Source organism: Pelobates fuscus, chromosome 13 (assembly GCF_036172605.1).
Source record: "Pelobates fuscus isolate aPelFus1 chromosome 13, aPelFus1.pri, whole genome shotgun sequence".
NCBI classification, from domain to species: domain Eukaryota; kingdom Metazoa; phylum Chordata; class Amphibia; order Anura; family Pelobatidae; genus Pelobates; species Pelobates fuscus.
In genome coordinates this window covers 3,325,287-3,339,417 of record NC_086329.1, presented here as the reverse complement: position 1 = coordinate 3,339,417, position 14,131 = coordinate 3,325,287, and the positions used below count along the sequence as shown (strand labels likewise).

General features: G+C 43.4%; 1 protein-coding gene across 3 annotated transcripts in view; it reads left to right on the top strand.

Annotated features, from left to right (window-relative positions):
* BAHD1 (bromo adjacent homology domain containing 1) overlaps nt 1-13,120 on the top strand; it is a 180,078-nt gene extending 166,958 nt beyond the window's left edge. For all 3 annotated transcript variants that reach the window (XM_063440344.1, XM_063440346.1, XM_063440345.1), the window contains 5 exons: nt 5,249-5,625; nt 6,467-6,626; nt 7,055-7,131; nt 10,388-10,479; nt 11,843-13,120. In XM_063440344.1, the coding sequence (XP_063296414.1) occupies nt 5,249-5,625; nt 6,467-6,626; nt 7,055-7,131; nt 10,388-10,479; nt 11,843-12,032 (896 nt within the window). In that variant the 3' untranslated portion in view covers nt 12,033-13,120. The remainder of the gene's footprint in view (nt 1-5,248; nt 5,626-6,466; nt 6,627-7,054; nt 7,132-10,387; nt 10,480-11,842) is intronic.
* Nucleotides 13,121-14,131: the final 1,011 nt, after the last annotated feature.

Genomic DNA, 14,131 nt, shown 5'->3' with positions numbered 1-14,131 from the left:
GGTATTTAGAATGAGTTATTGCGGAATGCCGCGTGCTCCCTACCTAGCTGGGTAAACCCCCTTTATGGTTACGGTATTTAGAATTAGTTATTGCGGAATGCCGCGTGCTCCCTACCTAGCTGGGTAAACCCCCTTTATGGTTACGGTATTTAGAATTAGTTATTGCTGAATGCTGCGTGCTCCCTACCTAGCTCGGTAAACCCCCTTTATGGTTACGGTATTTAGAATTACTTATTGCGGAATGCCGCGTGCTCCCTACCTGGCTGGGTAAACCCCCTTTATGGTTACGGAATCTAGAATTAGTTATTGCGGAATGCCGCATGCTCCCTACCTAGCTGGGTAAACCCCCTTTATGGTTACGGTATTTAGAATTAGTTATTGCGGGATGCCACGTGCTCCCTACCTAGCTGGGTAAACCCCCTTTATGGTTACGGTATTTAGAATTAGTTATTGTGGAATGCCGCGTGCTCCCTACCTAGCTGGGTAAACCCCCTTTATGGTTACGGTATTTAGAATTAGTTATTGTGGAATGCTACGTGCTCCCTACCTAGCTGGGTAAACCCCCTTTATGGTTACGGAATCTAGAATTAGTTATTGCGGAATGCCACGTGCTCCCTACCTAGCTGGGTAAACCCCCTTTGTGGTTACGGAATCTAGAATTAGTTATTGTGGAATGCCGCGTGCTCCCTACCTAGCTGGGTAAACCCCCTTTATGGTTACGGTATTTAGAATTAGTTATTGCGGAATGCCGCGTGCTCCCTACCTGGCTGGGTAAACCCCCTTTATGCTTACGGTATTTAGAATTAGTTATTGTGGAATGCCGCGTGCTCCCTACCTAGCTGGGTAAACCCCCTTTATGGTTACGGTATTTAGAATTAGTTATTGTGGAATGCCGCGTGCTCCCTACCTAGCTGGGTAAACCCCCTTTATGGTTACGGTATTTAGAATTAGTTATTGTGGAATGCTACGTGCTCCCTACCTGGCTGGGTAAACCCCCTTTATGGTTACGGTATTTAGAATTAGTTATTGCGGAATGCCGCGTGCTCCCTACCTGGCTGGGTAAACCCCCTTTATGGTTACGGAATCTGGAATTAGTTATTGCGGAATGCCGCGTGCTCCCTACCTAGCTGGGTAAACCCCCTTTATGGTTACGGTATTTAGAATTAGTTATTGCAGAATGCTGCATGCTCCCTACCTGGCTGGGTAAACCCCCTTTATGGTTACGGAATCTAGAATTAGTTATTGCGGAATGCCACGTGCTCCCTACCTGGCTGGGTAAACCCCCTTTATGGTTACGGTATTTAGAATTACTTATTGCGGAATGCTGCGTGCTCCCTACCTAGCTGGGTAAACCCCCTTTATGGTTACGGTATTTAGAATTAGTTATTGCGGGATGCCTCGTGCTCCCTACCTGGCTGGGTAAACCCCCTTTATGGTTACGGTATTTAGAATTACTTATTGTGGAATGCCGCATGCTCCCTACCTAGCTGGGTAAACCCCCTTTATGGTTACGGTATTTAGAATTAGTTATTGCGGAATGCCGCGTGCTCCCTACCTAGCTGGGTAAACCCCCTTTATGGTTACGGTATTTAGAATTAGTTATTGCTGAATGCTGCGTGCTCCCTACCTAGCTCGGTAAACCCCCTTTATGGTTACGGTATTTAGAATTACTTATTGCGGAATGCCGCGTGCTCCCTACCTGGCTGGGTAAACCCCCTTTATGGTTACGGTATTTAGAATTAGTTATTGCGGGATGCCACGTGCTCCCTACCTAGCTGGGTAAACCCCCTTTATGGTTACGGTATTTAGAATTAGTTATTGTGGAATGCCGCGTGCTCCCTACCTAGCTGGGTAAACCCCCTTTATGGTTACGGTATTTAGAATTAGTTATTGTGGAATGCTACGTGCTCCCTACCTAGCTGGGTAAACCCCCTTTATGGTTACGGAATCTAGAATTAGTTATTGCGGAATGCCACGTGCTCCCTACCTAGCTGGGTAAACCCCCTTTATGGTTACGGAATCTAGAATTAGTTATTGCGGAATGCCGCGTGCTCCCTACCTAGCTGGGTAAACCCCCTTTATGGTTACGGTATTTAGAATTAGTTATTGCGGAATGCTGCGTGCTCCCTACCTAGCTGGGTAAACCCCCTTTATGGTTACGGTATTTAGAATTAGTTATTGCGGAATGCCGCGTGCTCCCTACCTGGCTGGGTAAACCCCCTTTATGCTTACGGTATTTAGAATTAGTTATTGTGGAATGCCGCGTGCTCCCTACCTAGCTGGGTAAACCCCCTTTATGGTTACGGTATTTAGAATTAGTTATTGTGGAATGCTACGTGCTCCCTACCTGGCTGGGTAAACCCCCTTTATGGTTACGGTATTTAGAATTAGTTATTGCGGAATGCCGCGTGCTCCCTACCTGGCTGGGTAAAACCCCTTTATGGTTACGGAATCTAGAATTTGTTATTGCGGAATGCCGCGTGCTCCCTACCTAGCTGGGTAAACCCCCTTTATGGTTACGGTATTTAGAATTAGTTATTGCGGAATGCCGCGTGCTCCCTACCTGGCTGGGTAAACCCCCTTTATGGTTTCGGTTTTTAGAATTAGTTATTGCGGGATGCCACGTGCTCCCTACCTAGCTGGGTAAACCCCCTTTATGGTTACGGTATTTAGAATTAGTTATTGCGGAATGCCGCGTGCTCCCTACCTGGCTGGGTAAACCCCCTTTATGGTTACGGTATTTAGAATTAGTTATTGCGGGATGCCACGTGCTCCCTACCTAGCTGGGTAAACCCCCTTTATGGTTACGGTATTTAGAATTAGTTATTGTGGAATGCCGCGTGCTCCCTACCTGGCTGGGTAAATCCTCTTTATGGTTACGGTATTTAGAATTAGTTATTGCGGAATGCCGCGTGCTCCCTACCTAGCTGGGTAAACCCCCTTTATGGTTACGGTATTTAGAATTAGTTATTGCGGAATGCCGCGTGCTCCCTACCTAGCTGGGTAAACCCCCTTTATGGTTACGGTATTTAGAATTAGTTATTGCGGAATGCCGCGTGCTCCCTACCTAGCTGGGTAAACCCCCTTTATGGTTACGGTATTTAGAATTAGTTATTGCGGAATGCCGCGTGCTCCCTACCTAGCTGGGTAAACCCCCTTTATGGTTACGGAATCTAGAATTAGTTATTGCGGAATGCCGCGTGCTCCCTACCTAGCTGGGTAAACCCCCTTTATGGTTACGGTATTTAGAATTAGTTATTGCGGAATGCCGCGTGCTCCCTACCTGGCTGGGTAAACCCCCTTTATGCTTACGGTATTTAGAATTAGTTATTGTGGAATGCCGCGTGCTCCCTACCTAGCTGGGTAAACCCCCTTTATGGTTACGGTATTTAGAATTAGTTATTGTGGAATGCCGCGTGCTCCCTACCTAGCTGGGTAAACCCCCTTTATGGTTACGGTATTTAGAATTAGTTATTGCGGAATGCCGCGTGCTCCCTACCTAGCTGGGTAAACCCCCTTTATGGTTACGGAATCTAGAATTAGTTATTGCGGAATGCCGCGTGCTCCCTACCTAGCTGGGTAAACCCCCTTTATGGTTACGGTATTTAGAATTAGTTATTGCGGAATGCCGCGTGCTCCCTACCTGGCTGGGTAAACCCCCTTTATGCTTACGGTATTTAGAATTAGTTATTGTGGAATGCCGCGTGCTCCCTACCTAGCTGGGTAAACCCCCTTTATGGTTACGGTATTTAGAATTAGTTATTGTGGAATGCTACGTGCTCCCTACCTGGCTGGGTAAACCCCCTTTATGGTTACGGTATTTAGAATTAGTTATTGTGGAATGCCGCGTGCTCCCTACCTAGCTGGGTAAACCCCCTTTATGGTTACGGTATTTAGAATTAGTTATTGTGGAATGCTACGTGCTCCCTACCTGGCTGGGTAAACCCCCTTTATGGTTACGGTATTTAGAATTAGTTATTGCGGAATGCCGCGTGCTCCCTACCTAGCTGGGTAAACCCCCTTTATGGTTACGGAATCTAGAATTAGTTATTGCGGAATGCCGCGTGCTCCCTACCTAGCTGGGTAAACCCCCTTTATGGTTACGGTATTTAGAATTAGTTATTGCGGAATGCCGCGTGCTCCCTACCTAGCTGGGTAAACCCCCTTTATGGTTACGGTATTTAGAATTAGTTATTGCGGAATGCCGCGTGCTCCCTACCTAGCTGGGTAAAAACCCCCTTTATGGTTACGGAATCTAGAATTAGTTATTGCGGAATGCCGCGTGCTCCCTACCTAGCTGGGTAAACCCCCTTTATGGTATCTTCAGGGTGTCTATTTTTTCCTTCACTAAACCCAATTTCCCCCCCTATTCCAGCCTATCTAGGGAACTATTTATCCTAAAAAATTCTGTCTAGAAAAAAAGCTATCATGAAATGAGATTTAATAGTAACAGCGTGGTTCAGATTGACTAAATAGCAGTTTTTTTTGAGCCTAGAGAATCCCTGCAACATAATGCGAGAGTGCCAGCCGTGGGCGAAAATGATCTGCTTGGCGATTAGGATTTAAAACGGCTGCAAGTAATCGTCGCCATTAAGATTTATTACTATGTTTACTTCAATTTACGGTCAGGGACTGAGAGTTTTTAATCCAGCACCTCGATGTCCCTCTGCTGCCTTTCGATAGAATTCCTGTATAATTGTTTCCTCACCTTCCCTTCTGTTCGTTCTATGTATCTTTCAGTTTGTTCTCTCAGTAAGTGCTCTGTAAGGTTTACTTTCTATAAAGTAAGACAAGGTAAGTGGCAGGTAGGTGTACAGTATGTGCCTGCTGTAAGAGCCCCCCTTTAGTTAATTCAATCCAGTCTTGCTGAGAAACATTTTAGGGTGCGTTCATTAAATCACTGAATTCTAAAGTTAAGCTGTTACTGTTTTTCCAAAGTGGGTATTTTTACCTAAATACTGCAATTCTGACTTGTTTGGTCATTGAAATTGGTAAAAATAATTAGACCTGAAATGTTTATGAAATATCTGAAAGATGCTAGTGTCACAGGAACAGAATAATGGGCACGTTCCATATGCCATTAACACATCCAGCTTTCTATGGATTCTATATTTAGCACTGTGACATGGGAGGAGGCAACAAAAACCTCTGTCCTATAAAGATTGTCAAAACCAATTCTAAGCTTAGTTTATCTTTCTACATGAATATCAGTCTCTTGCTAATTTTTGTTCTCTTTACTGCTTCCCAGAAGGGTACAAATCTCTAGACCAGCTCAGCTTAACAATCCCCACGGCAGGTCAACCTGTATCCCCTGCCCACCCACTCTCAGGATGTCCCATTCCCAGTGTCCCCCCTGCTGCCGAGCCTGTCCCTTACCTGCAAACCCCCAACTCAGAACCTCAGACCTTGGCTATGCTGAAGACTGCACGGGAATGTCCTCAAAGCTCCAAACCACCAAGTGGCTCCAAGTCGGGAGTCAGGAATACATCTGGCTGCATCCACACCTCCGACAACAAAACTAGCAAAGGCCACAGCCATCCCAAGCAGCAGAGAATAAGCAGGAGGAGAGCCACGAATGGATGGACGCCCCTTGGAACAGCCTGTGAAAAAGCAGTTTATGTTGTTGTAAGTTTACATGTTTTTCATTGTGTGTTCTGTATTATTTGCTGTTAACTATACCAGCAGTGGTAAAGCAGTAATGGTAACTGGTCTCATGTGCTTAAAGGGACACTGCACGCCTAAAGCAGTCTAGCTTGCTTGCTGCAGTGCGTTGTGTGAAGAGCGTATCCTTTTATTTTCATTTTACAAGATGTGCAGATTTAAAGAGAAATTAACCTTGTTACACCCCCTGGCTGTAAATCAGACACACAGTCCTGTTATTGAGCTAAAAACAAAGCAGGAAGTAAGGATAAACTCAAGAGACCGCAACTGCCTAGAGCACCTGCCTTGCAAAGACTGCTCATTGAGCTGCATTTGGGAGTCTGTGATTGGACAGCCCCAGAATAGCTGGGGGGTAAGAAGGGGGAGGGCTTTGAAAGGCTGCAGACCAGAGATCTGCTGATTTTACAAGATGATTTTAAATATACCCCCAAGGGAAAAATACATAATTCAATGTTTTCAATGGGGATATATCTACTAAACAGTGATTTTAATTTGTTTTTATTCATTTTGATTTGGGTAGTGGAGTGTCCCTTTAAACGCTCCTTTCTTCGCTCAGTGGGTAACGTTACATTGACCTCGGTCATCAGTCACGTTCCAGAGAAGGAAAGGCAAAATAATAATCTGAATTGGAAGAGATGACCATTACAGCAAGGCTATGACTTTTGGAATACTTCCAGATTTTGACTTTAATTATTTTGGAAAAAATAAAAGCCTGAATAATACACTTTCATCTTGTGAGAATATTGATAGAGGACGTGTTGGTTGTGCGTTTCTAAGCTTCTTTACCTCTAAATTCCCGCCGTAGAACGAGCCGGAGCCAGCACTGCGTAGAAGTTACCAAGCCGTGGAGCGTAATGGTGAGATTATCCGCGTCAGAGACACTGTCCTGCTAAAATCTGGTCCCAGGAAAAAATCCATGCCGTACGTGGCCAAGATCTCTGCTTTATGGGAAGACCCCAAAACAGGTAATAAAATAACTGCATATTATATGGGTTTGGTCAAAATTTAATTATACTGAATGTATTGCTAGTGAGAGAATTCTATTCAAATATAAATAACATCAATAATTACATACCTCATACAGCAGGGGAATAACCTGCCATTATTACTGCGTTAGTAGATTTACAACCGGATTCATTTATAGTCTTAACCTCTGTAACTAGACTAAAGGAAACCAAACGGCAAATCCCATGGTGCCTTGGCACTTTTAAGGCCACTCCAGTATTTTAAATCCGCACTGTGCTATCTGTAAGCTAGTTTGAGCAAGGCCTTCTTCACCTTGTCTCGGTTATATTCCGTTAATTACTTGTCATATGTACACATTTAATAATGGTTATATAAATGAATGCTTTCTTCAGTTGTGTAAGTATCTTACCTGTTCGTGTCCTTCCAGGTGAGCTGATGATGAGTCTATTCTGGTACTATCGGCCGGAGCACACTCAGGGAGGACGCAATCCCAGTATGCACCAGGTGAGTGGTACTTCATGTCTACAGATAATGCAGGAGTACAGCACCACCTAGTGTTAATGGCTGGTAATGTTCTCTGCACAATGTGCATTTATATTATTCATTAATAAAAACAAGCAAGCAGATATAATGTGTCAGAGCTTTAACCTCTTTATGGCCAGTGTGTTTTTGACACTTGATGTTAAGCAATCTTTCACATTTTGTACTTAATTACTAATTACTTTCTGTCTTATTTATTGCAGCCACAAAATTATTATATTGCTTTGTTTTTATATATATTTTAGTGAGGGCGCTCTTCTGTAATACCTTTAAATAGTACATATTGGTATCTACTACCCTTTCCATATCACTGTTACTGCTCCCACTGGAAGGCTCTTCCAGGTATCTACTACCCTTTCCAAATCACTGTTACTGCTCCCACTGGAAGGCTATTCCAGGTATCTACTACCCTTTCTATATCACTGTTACTGCTCCCACTGGAAGGCTATTCCAGGTATCTACTACCCTTTCTATATCACTGTTACTGCTCCCACTGGAAGGCTATTCCAGGTATCTACTACCCTTTCTATATCACTGTAACTGCTCCCACTGGAAGGCTATTCCAGGTATCTACTACCCTTTCTATATCGCTGTTACTGCTCCCACTGGAAGGCTATTCCTGGTATCTACTACCCTTTCTATATCACTGTTACTGCTCCCACTGGAAGGCTATTCCAGGTATCTACTACCCTTTCTATATCACTGTTACTGCTCCCACTGGAAGGCTATTCCAGGTATCTACTACCCTTTCTATATCGCTGTTACTGATCCCACTGGAAGGCTATTCCTGGTATCTACTACCCTTTCTATATCGCTGTTACTGCTCCCACTGGAAGGCTATTCCTGGTATCTACTACCCTTTCTATATCACTGTTACTGCTCCCACTGGAAGGCTATTCCAGGTACCTACTACCCTTTCTGTATCACTTACTGCTCCCACTGGAAGGCTATTCCAGGTATCTACTACCCTTTCTATATCACTGTTACTGCTCCCACTGGAAGGCTATTCCAGGTATCTACTACCCTTTCTATATCGCTGTTACTGCTCCCACTGGAAGGCTATTCCAGGTATCTACTACCCTTTCTATATCGCTGTTACTGATCCCACTGGAAGGCTATTCCTGGTATCTACTACCCTTTCTATATCGCTGTTACTGCTCCCACTGGAAGGCTATTCCTGGTATCTACTACCCTTTCTATATCACTGTTACTGCTCCCACTGGAAGGCTATTCCAGGTACCTACTACCCTTTCTGTATCACTTACTGCTCCCACTGGAAGGCTATTCCAGGTATCTACTACCCTTTCTATATCACTGTTACTGCTCCCACTGCAAGGCTATTACAGGTACTACTACCCTTTCTGTATCACTGTTACTGCTCCCACTGGAAGGCTATTCCAGGTATCTACTACCCTTTCTGTATCACTGTTACTGCTCCCACTGGAAGGCTATTCCAGGTATCTACTACCCTTTCTATATCGCTGTTACTGCTCCCACTGGAAGGCTATTCCAGGTATCTACTACCCTCTCTATATCACTGTTACTGCTCCCACTGGAAGGCTATTCCAGGTACCTACTACCCTTTCTGTATCACTGTTACTGCTCCCACTGGAAGGCTATTCCAGGTATCTACTACCCTTTCTATATCACTGTTACTGCTCCCACTGGAAGGCTATTACAGGTACTACTACCCTTTCTGTATCACTGTTACTGCTCCCACTGGAAGGCTATTCCAGGTATCTACTACCCTTTCTATATCGCTGTTACTGCTCCCACTGGAAGGCTATTCCTAGTACCTACTACCCTTTCTCTATCACTGTTACTGCTCCCACTGGAAGGCTATTCTAGGTATCTACTACCCTTTCTATATCTCTGTTACTGCTCCCACTGGAAGGCTATTCCAGGTATCTACTACCCTTTCTATATCACTGTTACTGCTCCCACTGGAATGCTATTCCAGGTATCTACTACCCTTTCTATATCGCTGTTACTGCTCCCACTGGAAGGCTATTCCTAGTACCTACTACCCTTTCTCTATCACTGTTACTGCTCCCACTGGAAGGCTATTCTAGGTATCTACTATCATTTCTATATCACTGTTACTGCTCCCACTGGAAGGCTATTCCATGTATCTACTACCATTTTTATATCACTGTTACTGCTCCCACTGGAAGGCTATTCCATGTATCTACAACCCTTTCTATATCACTGTTACTGCTCCCACTGGAAGGCTATTCCAGGTATCTACTACCCTTTCTATATCACTTCCAGTGGAAGCAGTAACAGTGATATAGAAAGGGTAGTAGATACCTGGAATAGCCTTCCAGTGGAAGCAGTAAAGGCTATTGGGAAGCTATAGATGAGCTGTGAACATAGTCTGTGTAAAGTGAAGAAGATAATTCTTTGTGTACAATGTGTCCGCTGCAATGTATATTTTTCAAGTTTAAAGGGATTCTCTTTAAGCCAAAACATCTTAACCTTGGCTTAAAGGATCACTAATGTATAGTACGCAGCTTAATGATGTTGTTCTTTGGAGTTTAGCCAGTCCCTGCAGGGTTTTTAATATAAACATTGCCGCGCATGGAAAAGCATTGGATTGGCTGAAATCCTTAAATCTGCTTATGTCAGCCAAGGAGGCAGAATCAGACACGAGGTGCTGGCAAACGGAGAGCAAAATCACCTTTCTAACCAGAGTTAAGAGGGTTCGACTACCTAAACGGTAGTGTCAAGAATACATAGTGTTTAATTTAGAATTTCGTATCTCTTGCAGGGGCCCTCATGTGTGGGATTAATTTTCAATAAACAAAGGAGGAGGGTATAAAAACTCCTAAAGTTAACAACTTTCTGTTCAGATCGGATTGAAAATGAAAGCATTTTTTTCATGCAGACTGTGTCAGTCACAGCCAGGGGAGGTGTGACTAGGGCTTCATAAACAGAAACTAAAGTGATTTAACTCCAAAATGGCAGAGAATTGAACAGTGAGACTGTAGGGGCGTGATCTACATGCCAAAACTGCTTCATTAAAGGGACACTACAGTCACCAAAACATCTTTACCTTAAAGGGACACTACTACCCTTCAAGAATCTGCATTTTACCTTTAACCAACCTGGCTGACACTATTTTTATTTGGCACATTGACTCCTCTTCCACCCATGAGATTATTTTGAGGAAAGTTTGATTATGCCCCATGTAAGCTAACTTTCTGTGTGTCACTCGCAGAACGAAATCTTCGCCTCCCGACATCAAGATGAGAACAGTATTGCCTGCATTGAGGAGAAGTGCTATGTCCTGACATTTGCAGAGTACTGCAGGTAGGTGGCGCACTCCCAGCACACTGTGTTCTAAATGCCTCAATTCTTACAATGGATTTCTTTTACCAAGAAAAACCCTGAAATGTGTTATTCAGTAAAGCGGGACTGGTCAGGTAATTCAAGGTGTAGCCAAATGTAAACATTCACCATTTCAGCGTTGCCCGTTGTAGCCTAAAATTCAAATTTCATTCCGGACCATTTGCCACTTTAGGGACTAGCCCTGTGAGTTCCCATTTATTGCACCTCCACAGTTATGTAAAAACTGATACTTGTTCAAATAAATGGTATAAATAAGGGGTAGTCAACCTATGGCACATGTGCCATGCACGACACTCAATGCATCTTTGCACGGCACTCAAGGCTGCTAAAGCCGATCAGGAGTCCAGTGAAACTTCAGATATCTGCTAATACGAAGAGGTGGTGAAGGACAATCCTCAGTTTATGTATTGCAGCACAAAGAGGGGATCTCAGATCTCCCAGCACTTGTGAATGGCAATCCACACTGGAGTAGAGCAGCTCCTGTCCTTGAGCGGTACCTGGCCATCCTGATCCCCACTGGAACCCAGGGAAGCCACCCACACTGCTAGATATACACAGAGCTGCAGAATAACCCTCCCTTCATACATATAATATGAACAGCCCACACACAATCCGCACAAACTTAAAGGAAAACTCCAGTGCCAGGAAAACAATCCGTTTTCCTGGCACTGGAGGTACCCTCTCCCTCCCACCCCCCAATCCCTGGTTACTGAAGGGGTGAAAACCCGTTCAGTCACTTTCCTGAGGCAGCGATGATGTCCCTCGTCGCTGTCACCTCCTCCGCGCCGCTCCTCCTACTGTCTCCGTCGGCCGGTGGGCGAGACTGATCCCGCCCACCGGCCGTGCAGTTTAGCTCTGATTGATTGGTTGAGTGCTCTGACAGGTAAATGCTGAGCCTTACCCATCATCCAGGGAACACTAAGATGGCGATGCCTAGGACATAGATCCAGAAAAGAAATGGAGGTTAAAATAAAAGATGAAAGGGGGAACCTTAGGGGCATTTGGGTGTGGATAGGGGAAAAGTCGCGAGTGAGGGGTGGCCAAGACCGTGCCAGGAAGTGTTATCACATTTCAGCCGGTCTTTACAAGACAGATTAGATTGCTGGTGTTCATTAAATACACAGCTCCTTAGCACTGGATTTCTTATTTCATTAGCCTTGTATTCAGAAATGAAGGATATCAATGTGGTGTCCAAAATATTATCTAGACATATTTGAATGAGGGCACCACAAAATCAGAAAGTACAAATATGTCAAAAGCTTCTAATCTGCATATAGGAATAGAGTATTTAATGGATGTTTTCTTACTCCTTAACCCCCTGTAGATTTTGTGCCTTGGTAAAGCGACGAGGAGAGGGTTGCCTGAACAGGAAAGCCTTGATTGTCCCTCCCTCGGCAGAGTATTGCACCCCTGTACATCGGAGGGTCCCAGACAGCACAGACGCAGAGCTCGTGTTCCTGTGTCGGCATGTGTACGATTTTAGACACGGCCGTATCCTGAAGAACCCACAGTAGCTGCACGTCAGAGAGAAACACAGACTGGTGCACTCGGGACTTGGAACGTCTCCCATGAACTCTTCCTGCACAAAGGGAGCTGGAAAGCGCTTGATGTAGCCTCTAGGCTCTGGATTCAGGAACAGACACTGGTTTAAGCAGTTTGAAAGCACAGCACTTCGTTAGAGATGACCATAAATTAAGAGAAAAAATATATATAACATATAAATATATATATATATATACATATATAAATCTATATATTGGGGGAAAAAAGCCAGTGGATCATGTCAGGAACCATGATTGCAAGGTTTTGTGTAGGGATGTGTTAGTGCATGATTGGGCCACGCTCGGTTCAAATGCCTTAATATGTCACACAGGTCCCTGTCACACCCGCAGGAGGCACACTTCTGGCAGTCTTGACAGGCTCGCTTTACACTTCCCCCCCCCCCCTCCCACATGGAACCGAGTGAATTGTCCTATAATTTAAAAAAAGTCTATTTAGTTTCAAATGAATTTGAGGATGCTCCCCAGTTATATTAAATTTACCATCAAATGGACAGAACGTGTCATTACTCCTTGTCAGAGGAGCCATACAGCGTGTTTTTTTTTTTTTTTATTTGAAAGATATTCCAAATTTAATATTTCTATGTGTTAACTAGTTGTTTTTTTGGTTTTTTTGGTTAGCCTTTAGTCAAATTCCTTTTTAAGAAAGTGTCTTTGATTTATAACTATTTTTAAGAAAATAGTCTGAAATGTTTTGCAAACAATGTGTGCAGACTCACGCCGCTGATCGGACGTTACTTACTGAGACCATGTTAGTACAGAGGAGGGCAAGATGCAGAGCTTATACCTGCTTCAGGGTAAAACAGATTTTATTCATTTGTTTGGACTGGCTTTGTTTTGTAACAAAACATTAGATTTAGGAATTTGTCATGAATTGTCCCCTAATTTCCACTAACTGCCCAAATCCACAGCCACCAAAGTGACTAATGACAAGCTTGCGTTCGGAGGAACTCTTGCTACCTGATTACTCTAAATAATTGCCATTTGCCTTATAGTACAAAAATCTATCTATTCACTTTATCAGACTATTCGAATCACGAAAAAAAAAATCTTTACAAAAAAACACAAAACACAAAAACAATTCAATAAAAACAAAAATTATAAAAAAAAAAAAAAAAAAGTAATTCTACCAGATTCTAATGAAATGGATTAAAAATAAAATACTGGTAGATAGACCTAGTAGCTTGCACTATTTCAGTAATTGAATGATCACATTGTATCCTTACATTTGACTGCTGTAATCACTCATTTGAAGTAGGATGCCGCATTTTTAGAATGCCCAACGTATTGAAAATCAATAAAGGGACTTTGGATAAAGGCTGTGAAAAATGTAAAAAAAACTCTTACTTGTTCTGAAAATTTGTAAAAGCTGCAGAGGGATTTCAATATTTCATTCTGCGGATATACCAAAGACAAGCTGTGTTGGAAGGGAACGAGATACAAAGAGTTTTGTGAACCTGACATAACGTGTGAGATCAGATTCAGCCAACTGTACGGAGAAATGATTCATTATATCACAAAAAGAAAGAAGAATTACTTTTCTGGTTTTCTGGTGCCAAAATGTTTCAGGTAGACTCTGATCTGGTTCTGTATCTGCAAGCCATGTTCCTGGTGGGGTCTATTTTCAGTATAAAACAAAGAATTTCAATAATTGTTGGCAAAATAGAAAAAATCTTGCATGCTCAGTCACTATGAGAGCAAAACGCGTAGGGGTGTCTTTCCGAATACAAGTAGATCTCTAGCCATGGTATCGGACCAGTAGTTTAACATTTTTTTGTGGGATGTTAGCCGATCATCTGTTCTCTGTTTGCTTCCGAAATCCTGATTAGATTAGAATGTTCACCTCAGCGGCCGAAACCTGCATTCGCTTTCAGTTGGTTTCTTTTTAGTTGGTGGTGAGGAAAAGCCAAGTGCAGTACATGTTTTTGTTTGACGGGTCTGATTCTGGTAACGGGCTCTGCCATTAAGACATTTTCAGTTTTCCTTCCAATCACGCAGAGGTCAGCAGGAAGGGACTTATGTAAAACCGTTTCATTTCAGAGACTGCTGTAACA